This window comes from Morus notabilis, unplaced genomic scaffold, assembly GCF_000414095.1.
Source record: "Morus notabilis unplaced genomic scaffold, ASM41409v2 Scaffold784, whole genome shotgun sequence".
Classification (NCBI taxonomy): Eukaryota; Viridiplantae; Streptophyta; class Magnoliopsida; order Rosales; family Moraceae; genus Morus; species Morus notabilis.
Genome location: NW_010368042.1, coordinates 279,132 through 300,998, shown reverse-complemented (window position 1 = coordinate 300,998; position 21,867 = coordinate 279,132). Strand labels below are relative to the sequence as shown.

The following is a 21,867-nucleotide window of genomic DNA, read 5'->3' as shown; positions in this document are numbered from 1 at the left end:
TGCCCATAACTAATATGTTACACGCTTATCACACAGGAGAAGGAGAAAATTATGTTCTCTAATTTTCTATTGTCTCTTATTTATAAAATATTAGGAGGACCCATTTACTTTAACTTGTAGACAAAGCAATAGACAATTGGTTATTACTTTATTTTAAATCTCATTTAAAATATAGTTTCTTATTTAATTTTGGAAACAAAAAACTCTCCACTTCATTATCTATTATGGCCGGCCATACCACAGGGATTTCTCCCTGTGGTTGGCGCAAAATACGGGCAGGAGAAGGAGAACAGATTCTTCATTTATCTAGTTTCTAATTTTAGCTCAAATTCAAATATAAATAGAGTCAAACTCTAATTTTGAAAATGATTGGAAAACTTGTCAAACAAGTAAACCAGATAACTTAGAGATGAAGTAACTAAATCTCAGTAGGATTCTCCATGTGTCACATGCCCCCTGCACCCAGTGATTGGGCGTGTGGCTTATGTGGTCCCACCACATTTTTCTTTCTAAAATTAAATTAAATAATCACATTATTTAATATATAATTATTCTTAATTAATTATTTTTTAGTGATATAATTTAGAATTCCACAATTCTATTGTTTTACCCTTAGTGTCTCGTAGAATTAACAAGACGACGCAGAGACTTGTGGACTCATAATATCAACATCTAATAAAATTAATAATTAATTAAACTTTTTAATTAATTAATTAATTCTATTAATTCTAAAAATTATTCCACGAGTCGTGGAAGGCAACTGTCGGTGTTGGATTTGGTAAGCTCAAATCTTTAGTCAGGCATTAGCTTGTAGTTGAGCCTAATTAGGAACGAGAGGATTGAAGCTGGGTGAATCCATGAAAGTTTCACATATCGAGTGAAAGCCCTATCAACTGACCGAATTGAGTCGACTTAAGCACAGTGATGCAACCTGCACAATCAAACAACCAGGAGACTAATCGAGCCTTGTCAGTCCACTCCCCTATAAAAGTTCAGCATTCTGAAAAATGAGGTTGATAATTGCCCGCATTGTGTTCAATTTAGAAAGAGAACGTGAGGGACGTGTCAACACTTGGCAAAATACATGGCTTCACTTACCTAGAGTCCCATGATGCAAACCCACAAAGCGTAGGGAGGTTATGGAGAGCATCTATAAATAGAGAGGGGGACCATTGAAGAAAAGGGATGATCACAACATTCAAGACAAAAGAACAACTTTAGTCATTAGAGTGCTTTGTGAGAGTTCAAGGGAGAGACTTGTAATCTTGTACTTGGTTTGTTCAGATAGTGAAGAAGATACAACAATAGACGTAACTCACCTTGGAGTGAACCACTATAAATCATGGTTTCTTTATTTATCTTTGCACAATTTTATTGTTTATAATTTGTCGTTTATTTATTCGTTGCGAAGAGATCAACATAGTGTATTTATATGCTCAAAATAGTCAACAAGTGAATGAGAAATTAACTCTCAAAGTTCTCCCGTAAAAGGAAAAACTTCTAAAGAGTTAAGGAGTCTCTCATCCCACATCAGAAAGAAGCAAAATCATGGTCTTCTTTAAGCCCTATAAAAGGGAGCCCGCACTCCTTATTTGAAATAAAAAAGTCATATTCTTTTCTCAGAAATCCTTCCTCTCTCTAGTGTATTTAGGGTATTCAATAAATAACATTTTAAAAAGGTAGCATCGTTGTGTACATAAGAGGCAGACGCCTATCAATTTTTAGTACATAGTTTCTATAAAAAGCCAAGCTTGGCGCGACTTTGTAACAAATAATCATCTTGAACCTGGTGATGAACTTCAAATCACGATTCCTGATGAGCCAAACGAATAAGGCATCTTGAACCTGGCGACTTTGTAACAAATAATCATTTAGGCTTGGAGTTGGTGAATTTGTAAGTGTGATTTTGAGTAATTATCTCCTAAGCGATATTTTCTCAAATTTAAAATTCTCAGTTGTAGATAAGTTCGTCTAATATTTTTAAGAATTTTGTAATATCGTCAATCTTATTATTTGGATTCAGACTGTATTCGCTTAAAAATCCAACTGATATGTTTAAGAATTTCATGGTATCGTCAATCTTTTTTTTTGGATTCAGATTGTATTCACTTAAAAAGCCCTCTATGATATTTTTAGACATTTCGTAATGTCGTTAATCTTTCATCTCGAATTCAGTCTGTATTATTTATGTGCATAGCGTAGTTTTATTACTATTTTTGAGTTTATTATTTAGAACCTCTTCGCCGCCAACGATGAAGGTCTGTCAAGCTCTACGACCTCGCACTGAACACTCCTGCCAGATCCGATTCTCGGTGTTGGGATTGCCTTTTTTGTTGTTGTTGTTCTTGTAGCATAAGTGGTTGATTGGATCAAGAATTAAGGAAGAGAAAAAGGCATTGTAGGGGGAAACCATGAAAGTTCAAGTGGAGTCTTCATCTATGGTGGCGATGAGGACCAAGTCATGGAGGTTGGGGCATGTTCAGTCCGGCAAGCATCACAGATTGTAATGTGAAGAGAGTTGAGTAGCCATAGAAGGAGGAGGACAAGGAGCTTGCCAGAGGTGGTGGTGTCGGCCAGTGATAAAAGATCTTTTTTTCCCTTTTATCGGGTTTTCTTTTCTAAAGTAAACCTTTTATCGAGTTTCCTTTTCTAAAATAAATGTTATAATTGGTATTGAATAGCACGTGATAGGTGGTCTTTTTTTTTTTTTTTTTTGGCTTGGTGCTCCATCATCTTTTCCCACCATTAGATTCAAACTAGTGCGTTACCTGTGCTATTGCACGAATGTTTGTTTATTTATTTTATGATAAGATTGAAGTAAGCAAAACTCAAATAAATTGCAAGTCTTTGAAAAAAAAAATTTTAATCATGCAACATAACCGAATGCACAAAAACACGAAAGGAAAAGAGAACAAATTTTGAGAAAACAAAAAACTTCATAGATTAACCTAGATCAGCTCCACAACACAACGCAAGAAGGTAAAAGGGGGAAAAAAAAAAAAAGAAAAAAAAAAAGGGCATAAGAACAAACCAGAAGAAGAGTAAATGAAAAAAAAAAAAAAAGAAACCCTAAAAAACAAACACAAGAAAAACAAAAATATGAAGAGAAAAGGGGGAAAACGAAATCAAAACATAAAATGCACAGTGAAAAAAACCCAAAACGTCAAAGATTCGGCCAGATTAACTCCAAAAGACACCGCAAGAAGAGAAGAGAAAAAAACAGCAGAAGACCGAAATACAGAAGAAAAGTTACAAAGAGCGGAGCGAGAAAAGAAGAGGAAAAGTGGCATGAAACGAAACCCTAAAAACAAAACGCATGAGGAACAAAAACATGAAGAAAAGAAACATAAAAAGCGGAAGCAAAGCAGAAAACAAAAGGTGGAAAAACCAAAAACCTCGAAGATTAAGCCAGATTAACTCCACAACATACCGAAAGAACGAATTTTTCAAAAAAAAAAACAGAGGAAAAAAACCGACAAAAGAAGCTTAAAACCCACAGGAAATAAAATCCAAAAGAGAAGAAGAACATCAACAAAAATATCCAACAGCCAAACCGACATCAACGCAGGAGAGAAGAGAAAAACCGCGAGATAAGAAAAAAAAAAAACAGACAGCGGAACGAGTGAGAGAAGAGGAAGAAGAAAGAGCTACAGTAGCCGAGTGTAAACCACAGCACGGGAAAAAGAGAAAGACGTGTAGACGGATGGAGAACACAACACGGGAGAAGCAAGAAAAAAAATGGAAAAGCACGTGTCTGAGAGAGAATAAAAGTAAAAAACTCAACGGCAAAAAAGGAAATTCAATATTCAAAGAACAATAAACTTCGACCTTCTATAATAGTATTGTATAATATGAGGATGTAAAATGTTCACCTTACCTACCATAGATTTTCCCAGTCTTTAATAGACATTGAAGCAGTTATGATTCTGGCTATACAGCAAGACAAGTAATATCAAGATTAGGGGGGGAAGAAAAGAGAGATGGACAGAAAAGATGGCATTTACCCTTTACGTGTTAGAAATTTTTGCTACATATGAGAAGTTAAAGCGGATTAAAAAATAAAAAAAAAAATTGATAGAAAGTAGTATTGGGAAATAGAAATTTTTAATACAGATTCTTTATGTAAGAGTTTTATGAAGTTAACTACGACCAAAATAATTGGATTTTTTTTTTTTTTGAAAGAAAAAAAAAATAGATAAAATAGAACTTTCAATATTTTGAGGTACAAATGTAACTTTTGCTAGAAAGAGGTGTGAAGGTACTTGGTCAAGGGTTTTTGATAAATGAACCTTGAAACGATTAACTATTGACTAATAATAAAGGCGGGCCTTGATTTAAGGGGGACCTTAGGCAGTTGCCTTAATGGCCTAATTATCCTTCACTGGCCATTGTCTTTTCCATAACCTCCCTCCCTCCCTCTCTCTCTCTCTCTCTCTCTCTCACCAAAGGCAAAGGCAAAGACAGGCAAAGTCATGGGTTCGAACGTGATGGAACCAGAAGACATAGCAACATACGCCAACGACCGATGGAAAGATTTGGAGAATTTGACGACCATTTGCATGTCGTTTGGAAAGGTGCATGGCCAGGGATTATTCCTATCAAATCCTCTTGACTCCATACTCCCTCTTCTCCTCATGCAATTCTCCCTCGCTTCTCTCTCTATCCTCTTCACCTTTCTCCTCCTCAAGCCTCTCCACCAATCCATCTTTGTGGCACAAACTCTAGTAAGTCCTATAACAAACAATAATTATGAAAACAAAAAAAACAAAAAAACCCCCCATCTCTCATAATTACTCAAAAAAAGTTAATATAAATTTTGATGTTTCATTTGGTTGTGAATTTGCTAGGGTGGTATAATACTAGGTCCATCGCTTCTAGGCCGGAGTAAAACATTCACCGCAAAGGCCTTCCCCCTAAGAGGCTTCATACTCCTCGATCTCCTCTCCGCTATCGGATTCACGTTCTATTTCTTCCTTGTCGGAGTGCGATTGGATCCCCAGATTCTTAACAAAATCAAGAGGAAGACGTTTGCCATTGGAACTGTCACGGTGGTGGTGCCAATAATACTAACCGAGTTCTTCACTTTTGTCATGCTCACCATGGTGAACATAGACATAGAGCCTTTCGTGGCAACGTTCCTGCCTGTACTAGCGCAAGCTCAATGTGTGTTAGGCTCTCCAACCATCGCCGTCCTCCTCACCGAGCTGAAGATCATCAACTCCGAGTTCGGCAGGGTGGCGATGTGCTCATCAACAGTTAGTAGCCTCCTCAGCCTCATCATAACAACATCCATGGTTCTGGCGGGCCAGTCGCAGCACGACAAGTATCTACTCACGACACTTATTGCAGGATCCATATATACAATCTTTATAATTTTCATCATCCGTCCTGGAGTTATCTGGATGTTAAGGAGGAACCCAATAGGAGCTCCAATGAAGCAAAGCCACTTCATTATTTTGCTTGTGGTGGTATTATTGACGGGGTTTTGTAGCCAGGCCTCGGGTTTGCACCTCTACTATGGGCCTGTCATCCTTGGGCTAACTATACCATCGGGGCCACCGATAGGGTCTGCGCTGGTGGAGAAGCTTGAATTCATCACCTACTGGATGTTTATGCCATTCTTCTTCGTCAAGAATGGCTTGGTGATTGATGTCTTTAACATTTCGCTCAAGAACTATATGATCTTGCAATCCCTTGGTCTTATCGCCGCAGTAGGGAAGTTTGTAGGAGCCTTTGTCTGCTCTCTCTACTACAAAATTCCAAAGGTGGATGCTCTCGCACTTGGCCTCCTCATGACCACACAAGGCCTACTTGAGATCGGCTTGTTTAAGATGATGAAGAAAAATAAAGTATGCTTCAGAATTCAGATCCTTATGTTTGTTGTCGCGAAAAGGACTACGATTCCATATGTCATCACCTGTTTACTCATGTATCTGAATGCAATTAATGATTAAAAAGGTTAAATACAAAGAAAATGAGTATATGATACAACCATTTTGTAATTAACCCTTAGTAAAATCATCAATTATCCAAAGCATAACCTTCTTACGATTGTTAAATCTTCTAAAGGCCCAATGTTTTGCAGGTGGTAAACACTGAATCATTTTCCATAACGTGCATATCCATGCTGATTATAACCGGCTGTGTCACGCCAATTATAAGAAGACTCTATGATCCTTCAAGGAGGTATGTTGTTTACAAGAGAAGAACTATGATAAATGCAAAACCAGATTCTGAACTCCAAGTACTAGTCTGCTTACATGACCAAGACAATGCTCCTCCAGCAATCAACCTACTAGAGGCCTTAAATCCAACTGTGGACAGCCCGCTCGAGGCCTGCGTCCTCCACCAAGTTAAGCTTGTTGGCCGTGCGAAACCCCTTCTCATCCCTCAGAAGCTTAGTGAAAAACCGTCTTCAAGTGGACCCTCGGAGGGCGTCTTCAATGCATTCAGATGGTATGAGCAAAGCAACCTCGACATTGTCTCGGTTTCTGCCTACATTGGAGTATCCCCTTACACCCTAATGCACGATGATGTATACGTGCTAGCGCTCGAGAAGAGAACTTCCCTCGTGATCATCCCTTTCCACAACAGATTCAATGCCAATGACGCAAGTGAATCATCACAAAAGGCTGCTCTGAGGATCATGAACGAAAATGTGCTCAAGAAGGCACCTTGCTCGGTCGCAATTCTTGTTGATCGCGGGCTCTTGAGACCTTCGCGGACTACCTTGGGAAGTTGGTCTCCATACAGAGTTGGCGTTGTCTTTTTAGGGGGAGACGACGACAGGGAGGCGCTAGCAATAGGCATGCGAATGGCGGAACATCCGAACATAAGTTTGACATTGATTCGGCTTGTTGGGAATGGCAATGTTACGGGCAATGATATGGAGGAAAGGAGGCTTGACAACGAGTTCTTGAGTGAGTTTAGACAAGCCATGGCGAGCAACTACCGGGTGACCTACATAGAAGAAGTCGTAATGGATGGCTCAGGGACAGTTGCGGTGATTCGTTCCATGGAAAACGATTACCAACTAGTCTTGGTGGGAAGAAGCCATGACAGACGGTCGCCATTGTTATCAGGGCTCGGGGATTGCAGTGAGCGCTCGGAGTTGGGAGCAATTGGAGAGATTTTCGTTTCAGCAGATACAAATGGAAACGCCATGATTTTAGTGGTCCAACAACATAACAAATTAGAGAATGAAGGCAGTGGGAGCCGTAAACAAAGTCATGGAGACCCAAATTCCGTAAAGGATGATGAAGAAGAAATGCCAATTCAAGGAAGGTCAGCGTAATGTTGATTATCATCTGGTTAATCTGATCTTACTACAAATTCTTTCAAGAATTATGGCTTGAGACATAAAACTTCTTTTGTTGCATCAAGTAACTGAAGAATTGCCTCCGGTTTTGAGGAAGATGAAAGTGATGCTGAAAGTTCAGAAGATATGGCTTGAAGCATTGAGGGTGAAGTTTCTCGAACCGATTTGATGTGTTCAATAGCAGTTGGAACTTCTGAAGCATTGGCCAAAAATTTCAGTAAAATGACATGAAACTCTGAGTGTGCAAAGCCATAATTAAGGCGACGGAGAAACTCGGAAGCAGCAAGAAAAAGACCTGGACAGTTAGAACGCCAAAGACAGTGTTACTCCAATTGTAAAAATGCCACTAAAGAGGTTGTTATAACATTGTGAAAATTTGACATGTCTAACAAATTTGAATTAGAAAAGAACATGCCTTCTTTGCATAGATAGAGAATATAGGTATTCAACACTGTTCTTGCAAGCACTGAGTCTTGTTTAACACAAATGTTTAAGACATCAAAAGCAGCTTCATGCTTTGTCTCTTGACAAAGCCCTTGAAGCAGAGATGTGTAAGTTGTGGAATCAGGAGCCACCCCTTTTGCCAACATGTGGTCAAACAGCCTCTGAGCCTCTTCAACTAGACCTACTTCTGAGAATTTCCCAATAAGAATGTTGTAAGTCCTCAAATTTGGACTGCACCCAATTGTAAACATTTCATCCCACAGCTTCTTCGCAGGCCGTAATAAATCTTCCCTACAGCATGCTTCCATGAGAGAGTTATAAGATGCGACTTCCGGTCCCAACCCTTTCTTTCTCATCTCTTGAAGAACTCCATAGGCTTCTTTCACTTTAGCAGCTTTGCACAAGTATGACACCATCACAATATAACTCTCCTCGTCTTTGAAGTAGTTGTGGAAAGACAAAAGTTGGAAACTTTCCAACAATTCATCAATCTTGCCATGCTTGCAGAGACTCCTACTCAAATTGCTCAAAGTTAAAAGAGTTGGAAACCTTTCTTTCCCAACCATGAACTTGAAAAACATCAGCGCAGAATCGGGGTCAATGGCTGAAACTGATCCTATTAAAACATTGAGAACATCATCCTCAATCGGGAAATTCCCACTCACAATCACTTCACCCAATTCCCGCGCTTCGCATATTCGCCTCTCACGTATTAGAACCATGATGAACTCTCTATAATCATTACTCCTCGGAGCCACTCCTAGCTTTCTCTTCTTCTTCAAAACCATCTGTGTCTCAACTACACTCCCACTTGATCTAAACGCTTCAGAGACAATACTATACGCCATGAAATCCGGTTTACAGTTCCTATTTCTAAGCTCATCCAAAATGAGGAAAGCCTCAGAAGCTCTTGAATTCTTGCTAAGCCCATGAACGACCAAAACCGCTATTACCGACCCATTAACCTCAGAATCACAAGCTACAACCTCGTCCAACAAACTCAAAACGACACCCAATTCAGCGTTTTCGCATAACCTCCAAATAAACACGCCAAAACCAAGAGTTGTCAAAGGAACACCTCTCTGAGTCATTTCAACAAACACCTTATGTGCATAATCAATACACCCATCCGAAGCCAGAGCAGCCAAAAGAGAGTTACAAATCTCGGACCCAATATCCTGAACAAGAGAACCAATCTCGCTGAAAACCAAAAAAGCGTTTCTGGCTTTGTTCCCGGCGATAAGGGAAGCGATTATGGAGCTATAAGCAGAAGAATGAAGAGAAACTTTGTTGGCTTTGAGTTGCCTTAGAAGAGCATCAATGGCGTTGAATTGGCGGGAAAAGGAGAGGGATTTGAGGATGGATTGGTAGGAGATGGAGGAGTGAGAGAAGCCTGGTTGCTGAGAAGCCCAGTTGAAGAAGCCGAGAGCGAGAGAGTGGTGGGGGAGAAGGAACGAGTCGATGACTCGGGCGACGAGGGAAGGAGTGAGTGAGTCGCGGAAGGCGAGTCGGTGAAGAGTGAGTTCGAGAGAAGGGGTCCATGACCGAGTTGGCCTTGAGTGGTTGGAAGCGTTGATGAGAGCACGACTTATCCGAGTTGCTAACTCAGTTGCCGAACTCCCAGATTTCATTATTACAGGAAGACCGCAGAGGAAGGAAGCACGGTGGTGATGCAGGAGAAATTGCGTCGTTTATTAGGCTTTATATTAGTTGTCGTTTTTATTTTTCTTTGCTACCCTTTTGTTTTTCTCTATGTCGTTGATGGTCTGGTTATATATCAAGGGGAATTTGGTTAAAATAACCAAGTGAAAAATAAATTTAAGAAAATGACTTTTTAATTTTAATTTTATTTATTTCCAATATCAACACGAAATCTGGCAAGATTGGGGCTGAGCTCGGCGGCGGCGGCGCTGGTAGGTTGTTGCCAACGGGATTTGCAGTGAGAGACGGCGGAAGATGAGGATGGCATGTGGGACGAGGCCTTGGAATCAGGATGGGTGGATTCTCCGGCCATGGCCGGAGATTCAGAGCTAGGGTTTGGATTTCTATAAATATATATGTGTGTATATATATACGCATGAGAATTTAGCAGAGATTGTGCGGAATGGTGGAGGAGAGAGAGGATAGGAAGTGGTTTAGAAGATGATTTTATGTTCTGTTTGGGTGGAAGAGGAGAAATTTCCCGGGAAATGAAAATTTTCAGGGAAAGTTTATGGAGTGAGAGTGGAGAGGAGAGGAGAGAGATTGTCATATTTTAAAAAAAAAGTCACGGGAGTGAGAGTGGAGAGGAGAGGAGAGAGATTGTCATATTTTAAAAAAAAGTCACGTTGCAAATAAAATTTTTTGAAAAGTTATTTTACTAATAAAACTTTCCTATTGAGTTATTTTTACAAAGGTCTCTATATCAAGGCCACAAGCTTTGATTTTGTATTCAGCTTTTTTCATTCAAAAACAATAGAATATACGCAGAGTTTTCTCTTTTGTTCTCCCTCGTTGATTATTGTTTAGGTGGATTTAAAACCGTCAGTTTCATCATCCGTCCGAATTAAGCCGATAAATCTATCATCTAAAAGCTTCACATCACAAGAAAGAGAGAAGAAAATGACCAAAACACGCCTTCTTAAATCAATTTATGATTTAGTAAAATATTCTATTAATTTGAGAAAATAAACATCTTTATAAAATGTTACTGTACACTTTGTCAATTAACATGTCATGCTCCCAAGATTACTTGAATCACAAGAGACGTTTGGCTCATGGATTAGAACCATGTGATTAAAATTATTTTCGATTTACGTGAATTTTTTGTGAGAGAAAATACTGTAACGAACCACGAACCATGATTCAAATCAGGGAACGAATCCTCCAACCAAACAACCTCCAAATAATCACAATCATGTTTCAGCCTTTAGGATTTTCCTCGACTGTCATACGGAATATATGTGGCGTATCGTAAAGCTATTTGTGTAATGTAATTGTGGAATCTTATTTCAGCATTAAGAGTAGTTCACTCTATTTCTGGATTGGCTGAAACTGTGTTGTGAAAGTTTCATAATAATATATTTCTCTTATAAATACCAAGAGCATTGTCCGCTCAAGCATAATGATGGTGTGTTCTATTTTTTTGTAAAGAGAAATTGTAAAATGACCTCATTGTTACTGAAAACACGCCTATAAACAACATGTTGGCAGTTCCACTAAAGACTTACTTATTATGTGTTTTAAAAACACGGATCCCACTCAGGACTGTAAGGAGCTTGTAGTTGTATTGAGTTAGTGGGAGTTTACTGTCATTTGTGTGTGATATGTTGTTATTGATAAGGATTGCTTATGCTTTAAATAATACATGCATATTCATGGATCTGTCACTTTATGTGTGATGTTGTGTTGACACACTTTTTTAGTTGGTAAAGTGACAAGTTGAAAAGAGACATCTGGTTGTTAGTCTCTATCATTGTTTTCGATCCATATATTAAAGTTGTCGTCATGCTTTGATGAATCTCTAGCGCTAGATTATGTATAATGATTGTATCCTGTCGATACGTTATTATGCATGATTATTTTTGGCTTGTGTTTATTATGTGAGATTCTTAGTTGATACTTATGCTATGATGAGTAAATGTTTGTTGTATGATTATGTCGTCCAAGTGAGAGACTGTTAGAATATTTTTATGTGGACTTTCATAATCATAATAATTTACTCTGTAATTAATTAAAGCATCTTATGGACAACTGTGTTAATATGAATTAACACATGCATGTATGTATAATATCAGTCCATAATGGGATGGACAATTTAATTTCTATATGCTTCAAAATCTAATATGACAATGTATTTTTGGGTTCAATATTTTGATCTCATTTATGAGTATTGAAAGCCCATTAGTTCCAACAAATGGTATCAAAGCAAGTTGTCACCGACATAAAAATAGAAACATGCAACTGCTCTCACTGACGTTACACATGTAGTTATCAACAACGTTCTCCATAAAACTAATTTTAGTGACCATCTCATCTTAAAATTGAGACGCTAATGTCTCAGTATTATCCATACACTCCCCCTCATCATAGAGTTTCTCAACACATTAGTGGATGGCCTTCTGCAACGGGTGAACCATTTTCTTTCCTTCTTGTTCCAATGCAATTAAAAAGAACTTTTCTGATTGGTATGGCTAAAGTAAAATCTCAGTCTATGCCTGTTTTCTCAAAGTATATGGCAAACAAGAAAGGAGAAGACAACAAATTATCTAGTTATATACATAAAATTTTTCATTGAGCTTAAGTATCTGTACAAATCTTGTGTCTTTTGTACAACCCATGTTATGTATGTACACACTATACAAGTATGCTTACAGCCTTCAGTCTTCAGATGTACAAACCCAAACCAGTAGCTTTTACCTTTTTACAGTAGTGGTTTTTGGGTTTCTTCTATATATACAGTATTAGCATAAAAACACTCTAAACCTCAGATTAGAGTTTTGGGAGTACCTATACAGCATGTCTTAGTCCCCACATTTTTACTTTAGCAAGGGAAGTTCTAATATCAAATATCCAAGACTTTACAGGAAGATATCAAGAGTAGGATCTGATCAGCTTGAAGTTCTGGAGAGTCCGAGCTCGAAAAAAGTTGCCGAACAGAAATCCTATTGTTGTCTCTTGACGCGGCTTTGGTGATAGACTTGTGTCATATTTCACCTGCAGCGAACCAGGGCCAACTTGTCTGCGAATCGAATCAATAATCTTGGGGTCAACGGGGTTCCCCGCCACGTCTGTCACATGGAAAATGTCTTTCACTTTCCGGTCCTTTGTCGAGATCTCTGCTCTCTTGATGCACAAGCTGTTCTCCCGGAATATCCTCGTGATATCGGAGAGGAGACCAGCTCGGTCATCTGTGCACAATTGTAGTTCTATGCCCTGCATAACAAAAGCAACACATGTTTTGGTATGATTTCCACGCAAAGTATGTTATATGGTAAGGCTGTGTTTGGTAAGAGGGAAAAGGAAAAAGGATGGATAGCTGAGGAAAATGAGAAAGGGGAGGACCTTTCCCTAACTGTGTTTGAAAGGATCAAAGTTGGAGTACCGTGAAGAATCTTTTGAATCCCTCACTCAATGCCTATCCTCCTCTAATCCTTCATACCAAACAACCATCAATATCCCTAATTCCACTTTTCCTCTGTCAAACAAGGCCAAAAAAAAATTTATGTACCTCATTTGCTCGTCTTTCAATGGCGGCTTCGAGACACTGTGTGACACGTTCTCGCTCTGCTTCTGAGCTTATAGGTAGCCCATCGACATGTCGAATATAAAATTCCTACAGCAAAGAATTTCAGAGTCAGAGAAACGACAAGATCACTTCTAACCAAGAAAACCAGAGTTCCCAAAATTGAACAAAACTAGTTTAGTTTCAAATACTAATCAGCTTTTACTGACTACAATTATTGTCTTTATCAAAAAAACCTCACTATCCTTATTATGATACATTCACCAATTCAAGTCATCACGGTCAAGTTTAAAGATGTGAGCCCACCTGATAAGCTTCTGTCCTCCCAGTTGTGACCATTCCATGAAAAACTACGTACTCCATGTCCGTTAAAGTGCAAATTATGTCGAACAACAGCTTAGGGCGATCCTTCGCTCTCATAGTAATCATGGTGTAATCCTTCTGAATGCAATTGAACACAGCTACACGAGGCCTTGAGCCCTTATCCTCAATTCTCCCTGGATCCACCCTCTCAACTCTCTCATAATCCCTATCAGCAAACATTATCTGATGCAACCGTCTATCCCTATTTGTAACCCCCGGCGGTGAGAGTGTCATCTTTGCCTCCTTGCGGTCATTGTTCCCTTTGAGGACATTGCAAAGCAGTTCCTTAATCGTTGAGAGGCGTCTAGGGTCCTTGATTGCACACCCGGTAGAATCATCTGTGACGTGCACTACTGCTGCAGCTCTAGCATTGTGCGTCCATATCTCGGCGTTCACCACATTACAACGAAGATCTGCTAGAACTGCACATACTTCAGACAGTAAACCTGGCCTGTCAGTGCCGGAGAGCTCGATCCAGGTGTGCTCTTCCGCGGGCATCACACCAACAGACTCTCTCACCGTGGGTACAAATCCGTCATTGCTTTCAAGTCTCTGCAAAAATTAGAATTAAAATTAGAAAGGGATATAAGCATGATCAACATTCTGGTTCAAAAAGGGCTCAATGACATGAAGTTGTAGTTTTAGGGTTCATTTGGGGAGTAGTTTAAGAATTTCATGCGCTTACCACTTGAATATAATTCAACACTTCCTTGTCTCTAATTTTTTTCCCATCATGGTCAACCACGTTGAAGACTGAAACCGAAAATTCAGAAGAAAAGCTTACAGAAAAATCACAAGAGAAAGGAATAGTAAGGAAAGAGGACAATCAGAAACAATATGGAGGCTTTTACTATTGTTTCCTATTAAAGAAGTAGGTTTACCATCCATAAACCATCCTCCATCACACGAAATATACGCTTTTACTATCGTAAGGTTCACATCCGCGAGCACTTGGACAACTTCCAAGAGTGTTCCGTGCTTGTTGACACTATCAACCTAAAACATAATAAATAAATTAAAAAAAAAAAAAACCAATTCATAAATCATAAATTTATAAAAGATAAGAGCAGAATTAAGCCTTAAAGAAACGGGGTTGACTCAATAAATAATTATCTGTATAGTATTTATCAAAATTCCTAAGAAACAATAATATATGGTTTTGTTTACGTAGTTGATATGATAGAATTAGTCAAAGACAACTGATAACAGCAGTTTAACTGACAAATAAGAATTATCATAATCTGAGCTAGGTTTGGAAACTCATAACCAAATCACATAGAAGGCACAAGATTAACCTTAATAACAGTAGCATCCTCGCAAACATCGTTGTCAATCACAACTCTGCAAGAACAGAAGGTAAGTCAGAATCAGATTAAGCAACAACAACTTTCTTTCCTTCCAAACAAACACCAAGAAAGAAAGTTCGAAAGAAAGTTCTATGTTCTGCAGACACTTAAAATAAAAAACCTAGGCATGGTAAAGTAAAGCAATTGAGAAAAATGGCTTAAAAAAGAAAAGATACTTGGAGGGCTTAAAAAATTAGTGGATGCAAAAATTAGCGGTTGTATAATCAAAAGAAAACAAAAAGTTTAATCCCTAATTAAACAATTACAGGAAAACTTGGAAATTAAAAAAAAAATCAAGAAAAAACATTTTCTGTTCTGTAGTTCCTCAGAAATGAAAGCCAATCTTGATACAATTATATTCAAAACAAAGTTTTTTTTTTCTTTTCTAAATGTAACGAACATAAAAGATATGAGTAACATTTTTCACCCGTTCTGTGATTATCAACAATCAAAGAAAAGAAAAAAGATAAAAGATAAAGAACAGTACCAGAAAGAAAGTTTGGAAAAGAAATAAAATTTAAACAGGAACTAAAGTGAAATTCTTGGTTTTGAAATAATAATTTAAAGGAAAACTTGAGAAAGAAGCAAAACAAAGCAAAAGAAGAGACCCTTTAAAACAACGTGAATTTCAAATTCAACACACACATTAAACACCTGCAAACAAAAATATTAACCAAAACCCAGAAACCCAAAAAGAAGATAATTTAGAAAACGAGAAAACATTAAAAGAAAAAATACCTTGGTGGGTTCATCCTCCTGATGAGCTTAGCATATTCATCATCCATAATTTGTTTTTCTTCTTCACAATTCAACTTGAAAAATCTGAGTACCCAAGAGAGAGAGAGAGAGAGAATTTAAACAACGAACGAACTGTACAAACAAAAAAACCTGGTCGAAAGTGTTGTTATTATTGAAGGATGCTTCCTCCAATATCCAAGGAAAAAACAGACAAGAGATAGAGATAGGACAGAAAATAGAGAAATAAAAGTAAGAATGAAAGAAAAAGATTCAAAAATTTAATTATATTTAAAGGAAAAAAAAAAAAAAGAGAGTGGTGGTAGGACCTAAAAACCGTTTTAATAAGAACGCTACCCAACTCGGGTTCACGTGAACCGGCCCCTTATTGGTGACGTGGAAGGCTGCGGTCAGGCTGTGGGTGCGGATTCCGAGGAGTGATGCGTCACAGCCAGTGAGATTTAATTTGGCGGGGTTTGACCTTTTTCATTTACGGTCACAGACAGAGAGAGAAAGTCGCAACATAAAAGGAGGGGAAAGGAAAGGAGGGAAATCCGTACGAAGAGGGCGCGGTTCCCAAAGATCACATGACGTTGCGGATGGTGACGTGGCAGTGCCCGTGTTGGGTTCATTTTGGTCGGATATCTGCCGGGATTTTTGGCGGCAATTGCAGCGTAAGCCACTGCCTTCTTCCCTCGTTAAACTCCTCCCTTTTTTTTTTTTACTAAAAATAATATTTTTCCTCTTATTAATTTGGGAGATTCTTTTGACGTATGAGTACGGTCATGTTTTATTAACGGTTAGGTTTATATATTTTTTTAATTTTTACGTTATTTTATATATATTTTACGGAATAAAATTTGATTTATTAATATATTAACATATCAAAAAAAATTCTTATTAATTTTAATTGTTCTTTCCAATTAGTATTATTAGTGTCTTTTAGACTTATTTATCTTAATTCAACCTGTATTGAATTTTTTAAATATCTTTATTTTTTTCATAAATAAGTCACATTTTTGAGTTAAGGTGACTTAAAATATAATTTTAAGTTGAGTTTGAGTTATAACTTGAGTTGAAGTTATAACTTTAGGCCCCGTTCACTTCGCTGATTCGAGTTTAGAATTCGAGTTAAGATGTGACTTTATGTGAGAGCTTTTTACTGTAGCAAAAAAGTTAGATGTGATTGTTTGTGAGAGCTTTTTACTGTATAAAAACTCAAATTCTAAACTCGAATCAGCGAAGTGAACGGGCCGTTTAGATGTGCATATTTGAGTTATGATTTGAATTGAGAATCTTTTTTTGAATTTGTGTTTTGGTGGATAAAAACTTAAATTTGTATTTATATATATAATATTTTAATAAAAACTCAATAGTAATAAAAAATTTTAATAGGGATATATGGTGAAATTTTATTCTTCTTTTCGTTGTGAATGCATAGAAAAAAAATCATCTCAATTAGAATTAAAATGAAAAAGTTATGGCATTTTTAAGAATAAAAAAAATATTGTTCATTAACTTAAGTTCGAGTTTATGAACTCGAGTTGAATGAGAAATTTGAACTCAAATTCAGCTCCAAACTCGAGTTTAAACTTGAGTTCAAACTCAAATTTTATAAAAAAACACGAACTTAAATAAAATTGTAACTCGAGTTCAAACTTTTTCTGAGTTTCATTGCAAAAGAACAACCTCTTTGTTTTTTTTCATAAATAAGTCACAATTTAAATTTTATTAAAAATTTAAATTAAACTTTTTTACTATAATATTTATCTCTCACATACTGTCACGCCCCTCCCCCCAAACGGGATGGGTGACGTGGAGCTCAATTAGGGGTTAATAAAGCATATTCCCAGACGAGCCCCACTTAACTCCATTAAAATATAACATAAATTACAGAATCCTGAGCCTCTGACAACACAGGGCTCCACCCCACAGGACATACAGTATCGTACATACATGCACATGTAAATAATCATTACAACAGACATCAACCACAGTCTAGTTAATCCAAATATTACATGAGTTTACAGAATTCTCGATTACGTACACTTTTATGTCAGAGGAAGAATACAATCCTCACTTGATCGATCCGTAGTAGCACAACTCAACTACTCTGTAGCAATTATCTAGCTACTGTGCACCGCTCCTAGAATCTCCTGTGAGGGGTTTAACACATTTAAAACATAAAACGTGAGCGAAAGGCCCAGTAGGATATAATTTGAAATGACTTAAAAGTAAATGAATATATAAATGAACGAGTAAATGAATAGATGAATAAGTGAATAAAATAAGATGTTCAATTTCAACAGACAGCCGGAACCTCACATCCCTTTTCTCAAAGGAAATATAACTGAAAATAACTGTATTACAGGCTTCAGCAAGTAATTAGTACAAAAAAAATAGGAAATAGGCAAAATTAGGACCGACAGATAAAGAAATCAAACTGCGTTACTTCAGTCCATTTCCAAGCAAAAGTGGGTCAGGGTCATGAAATGGAATTACGTTTTGTTTGATTGTATATAAAAACAAAAAGTGACACATTAAAAATAGTAACAGATATCCTAAAACTACACATATATCTTATCTGTTGGATTACAGTTATGGAAGATAACTACAAGAGTGACAAAGAAGCCATGAACGTGGAGTTTCCCACACTACAATATCTGGATGTACTTTCACATATACATTAGTCATATGGATCATACTATATTGACACTATTTAATTTTAGATTGTTCAATTTTTCATTTAAAAAAAAATTTAGGACTTGAAAAGAAAAGGGAAAAAAACTTTTTTTAGGGACAAAAATTTTCCTTATGATATTTGGAGATTGTAGAACTATACAAAAAAATATATTTCGATAACATTATATGGAAGTTTTTCTAATAAGTCTTTTTATTGGTAGAGTTTAATTTTTAAGTGTTAAATCTAATTAAAATCACATTAAATTTAAAAATTATACAAAATAAATAAATTTTACCGTTAAAAATAAAAAATCACTTATGTTTTATCTTTTATATTATAAAAAAAACTCCCACATTATATACAAAAATATTATTATAACGTGAAAACAACGTGACATCGCGTAAAATACAGCTTGACAGTTGACATGACATATTATGTCAGTTGAGATATTTTTTAACATAAAGATTAAAAATAATTGAGATAAAAATTAGAATCCTTAGCCTTATTCCATTTACATTGTGAACAATTATTCAACATCAAATGGCTACGTGGAGTAACCACATAACATCTTTTTATAGCTGAACGCTAAATCTTGCCACGTGGCTGCTACATTAAAGAAGCATAATCCAGCTGTTTCCTTTTTTGTGATCATATTGTAATAATCCCGATGAAAATCCGAACAGACAAAAAAGGAAAGTTCCGATCCTTAAAAATAAAATAAAAAAAGGTTCGAATTTTTTGGTGGGAAATAAAAGCAAGTAAAGGGCAACTTTTTGGGGAGATGATGAATCGATGATGATAATCGGAAGGGAGGAACTAGGAAAATACCCGCCCAAGTGGGGCCCATTAAGTGTATGGATACACGTATCATTTGCACACTTGTATAGTGGTGGGCCAGGGGTGAAAAAGTGTAGGCCCCACGCCGCAAAGTCCATGTCTATTGTTCTAGGCCGAACTAAGGGTGTATATGAGTTAGGCATAAGTGTGATATCTTTGGTTCACTTTTCGTTGGATATTTTATATTCTCAATTATGACTTTTCTTTAGATCGCACGCGTTATTTGGAGCAGATTATGATCCACTCAAAAATCAATTTGCATAAATGGTATTAAAAGTGCTGCTGATTTGGGATATGGAATGAGAATTGGAATCCAAGAGTTAATGGATTTATTGAAAGAATAATTGTAGGTGTGTACAAGTCGTCTTCTATTAATAACCACAACGGAGTTATATTCTACGTTTAATTTGATATTCAAAATAATATTTAACCAACTAAACTATACTGCCTTGTTTAAAATTTGAAATACTTCATAACCTGACTTTTTGTTTTTTTTTTGGGTTTTATCGATGAAGTCTATTGAATGACATATCACGTGATGTCGTGATTGGTTGGACACTATTTAAATGGTTAAAAATTAGATGAGAAATTTTAATCTAAGAGGACGTTTGGTTGGAGGATTCAAACCATGTGATTCGAATCATTTTTTATTTACGTGTATTTTTTGTGAGAGAAAATACTGTAACAAACCATGAATCATGATTTGAATCAGGAAACGAATCCCTCTACCAAACATCCTCTAAATAAAACTCTTTATACGTGGTGTTGTGGTATTAATCAATTATTGTCCTTCTCCTAGGCAATTAAATTGATTAATATTTTGATTTCATGAAGAACAATTATATTAATTATGCATTACATATCACTTTGGAGTTTTATCCGTACAGTGATGCATGAATAGATTTATCTTTTTTTTTTTGCTAATCAAAGAGGGATTTATCTTGACAAGATATTTTAAACAATGTACTTTTTATATGTACCTTTTCTAATTAGACGCATCATGTAAGTATTTTTGTTTTACTAGAAAAGATCATTCAAGCTTGATCAGCTATTTGGGTCAGACAGAATGTACTGCATATAAATCTATAGGTACATGTACATATTGAGTATTGACTAAGAGATAGGAAGTCTCCAATTAAAGTCACATTCTATAACGTTCCATCAATTGATGGAAAAAATAACAAAGACCACAAAACAAACAAGAAAATTCTAAAAGAAAAGGTTTTCTTTTGCAATTTGATTTAAGTTTTAACATTTGATTTACGAATGAGAATATTTTTGCACCGTGCAGTATATTATTGCTTATTATAAATATTCGTAGATCAGATTGATAAAATTCAACCAAACCATAAAGAACTTATTCTACTCATAAAGCAAAACATCATTGCTTAATTATTGAAATTGAGGAATTCTTTGTTGGGTAATTTTGTAATTAAAAAAAAAATCCAATGATAGTAGACTATTATTGTAGTGATAGATTTTCATTAAATATTTTTAAATTTATTTATTCTTCTTTATCCTGACACACATTCGTGTATGTATTTTTTATCCTCATTTACAATTATGAATATGGCGTTATAAACCTTCAAAAGCCTGTTTGGATATATATTTTACTAATCATCATTAGGTGTAGAGTGAAACGCATAAGGATAAATGTCAATTTAGCACAATAGTTTGTTACTATAAGGGATCAATCATATTAGCGTTTTTCGAAAGGAGACCACCCAATAATTGAAGTGAAGTTAAGGATGGCTGTCAACTATAAATGGACCAAAAGTATAGCTAACCAATGGAATGAAATTGATTAGCATTTAGTTGGGCTCAAAGAAGTCTTAGATTAGAAACTGAGACTTCTCTAGTGGATAAGCATTGCTACTCAAAAGTATTGTTGTCTAGTTGGGTGGGAAAAACCATTCTTTTAATTTTCTGATTTGGACGACAATTCGAGTTCTTCCAAATGGTGGGTCATTCCTATTAATATGATGGCTTGACTCGCTTGCTATATATATACATACACACACACATATATATATATATAGCTTACTTATAATTGTACCCAAGCTCGTACGACAAGATGTTATTAAGAATTATTCTTACCTAATTAACGATATAAACCAAAATTGGATTCATGAACATAACCATAAAAGGGTCTTTTCAGGGAGGGACTGAATATAACCACCCTTGCTAGTCACACAAAGTTAACAATTAGAGTACAAAAATAATGTCATATTGTTACTGCAAATATATATTTTCTTGGGGAAATGTAGATTAAAACTATTGGTTGTACTCTAGCTAAACATAATGAGTTCCATATATAGTGAAGGTGCGTACTTTGTGTGTTGATTGAAACTTGAAAGTTGGAAAAGTGGTGAGGTGAAGTTTGTGGCTGATTTCATTTGGTGATCTCCTAGGATACCAAGTTACTCATTGGTGGTCAACTATGGATGAGCGGAGGTTGCATATTTGCCTGCTCCAATAAAGTCTCTTTTGGTTGGAAATTTGAGTTGAGACTTGAGAGGCCTTGGACGGTGGATTCTAGCTAGCTCACACACACGCCCAAACTATTTGCCTTTTTGACTATGCTATAGGCAAACAACCAACTCCACTAATAAAATTGCGTTCAAACTAGAAGAAAACTTCTTTGATCTTATTCATTTCACCGATTCGAGTTTTACTACAGTAAAAAGCTCTCAGAAACAATCACATCTAACGTTTTGCTACAGTAAAAAAATCTCACATAAAGTCACGTCTCAACACGAATCAACGACTAAACACTAATTTTTATTGAGCACTACTATTGATTGTGATTGCTGACTCTTCACCCCAGCTATCCATATCATTAAATTTATCATTCGTATATGTTACTTGTTTAATATGCTTTCGTATATGTACCGGTGATAAAATTAAAATTTTCTAA

General features: G+C 36.4%; 3 protein-coding genes across 3 annotated transcripts; 1 reads left to right on the top strand and 2 right to left on the bottom strand.

Moving 5' to 3' along the window:
* Nucleotides 1-4,472: 4,472 nt before the first annotated feature.
* Nucleotides 4,473-7,313, top strand: LOC21394090 (cation/H(+) antiporter 15). The gene is made up of 3 exons (XM_010114098.2): nt 4,473-4,724; nt 4,848-5,849; nt 6,086-7,313. Exons 1-3 carry the CDS (start codon nt 4,473-4,475, stop codon nt 7,292-7,294), a joined length of 2,463 nt encoding a protein of 820 aa, XP_010112400.1. The 3' UTR covers nt 7,295-7,313.
* Nucleotides 7,314-7,338: 25 nt separating this feature from the next.
* Nucleotides 7,339-9,413, bottom strand: LOC21394089 (pentatricopeptide repeat-containing protein At5g14080). Its single transcript, XM_024176039.1, has 2 exons — nt 7,734-9,413; nt 7,339-7,613 (listed from the first exon to the last, which is right to left on the bottom strand). Exons 1-2 carry the CDS (start codon nt 9,391-9,393, stop codon nt 7,345-7,347), a joined length of 1,929 nt encoding a protein of 642 aa, XP_024031807.1. The 5' UTR covers nt 9,394-9,413; the 3' UTR covers nt 7,339-7,344.
* Nucleotides 9,414-12,041: 2,628 nt separating this feature from the next.
* Nucleotides 12,042-15,639, bottom strand: LOC21394087 (ACT domain-containing protein ACR6). Its single transcript, XM_010114095.2, has 7 exons — nt 15,434-15,639; nt 14,645-14,690; nt 14,231-14,345; nt 14,035-14,102; nt 13,293-13,901; nt 12,972-13,076; nt 12,042-12,676 (listed from the first exon to the last, which is right to left on the bottom strand). The coding sequence occupies exons 1-7, from the start codon at nt 15,478-15,480 to the stop codon at nt 12,335-12,337; spliced, it is 1,332 nt and encodes a 443-aa protein (XP_010112397.1). The 5' UTR covers nt 15,481-15,639; the 3' UTR covers nt 12,042-12,334.
* Between the last annotated feature and the right edge of the window lie 6,228 nt (nt 15,640-21,867).

Coding starts and splice junctions, on each gene's coding strand:
- LOC21394090 (XM_010114098.2), top strand. CDS start 4,473: ATGGGTTCGAACGTGATGGAACCAGAAGACATAGCAACATACGCCAAC. Junction 4,725..4,847: donor TCTTTGTGGCACAAACTCTA/GTAAGTCCTATA, acceptor TGAATTTGCTAG/GGTGGTATAATACTAGGTCC. Junction 5,850..6,085: donor AGATGATGAAGAAAAATAAA/GTATGCTTCAGA, acceptor AATGTTTTGCAG/GTGGTAAACACTGAATCATT.
- LOC21394089 (XM_024176039.1), bottom strand. CDS start 9,393: ATGAAATCTGGGAGTTCGGCAACTGAGTTAGCAACTCGGATAAGTCGT. Junction 7,614..7,733: donor TCTCTATCTATGCAAAGAAG/GCATGTTCTTTT, acceptor CTAACTGTCCAG/GTCTTTTTCTTGCTGCTTCC.
- LOC21394087 (XM_010114095.2), bottom strand. CDS start 15,480: ATGGATGATGAATATGCTAAGCTCATCAGGAGGATGAACCCACCAAG. Junction 14,346..14,644: donor AGGATGCTACTGTTATTAAG/GTTAATCTTGTG, acceptor ATTATGTTTTAG/GTTGATAGTGTCAACAAGCA. Junction 14,103..14,230: donor TGGAGGATGGTTTATGGATG/GTAAACCTACTT, acceptor TTTCGGTTTCAG/TCTTCAACGTGGTTGACCAT.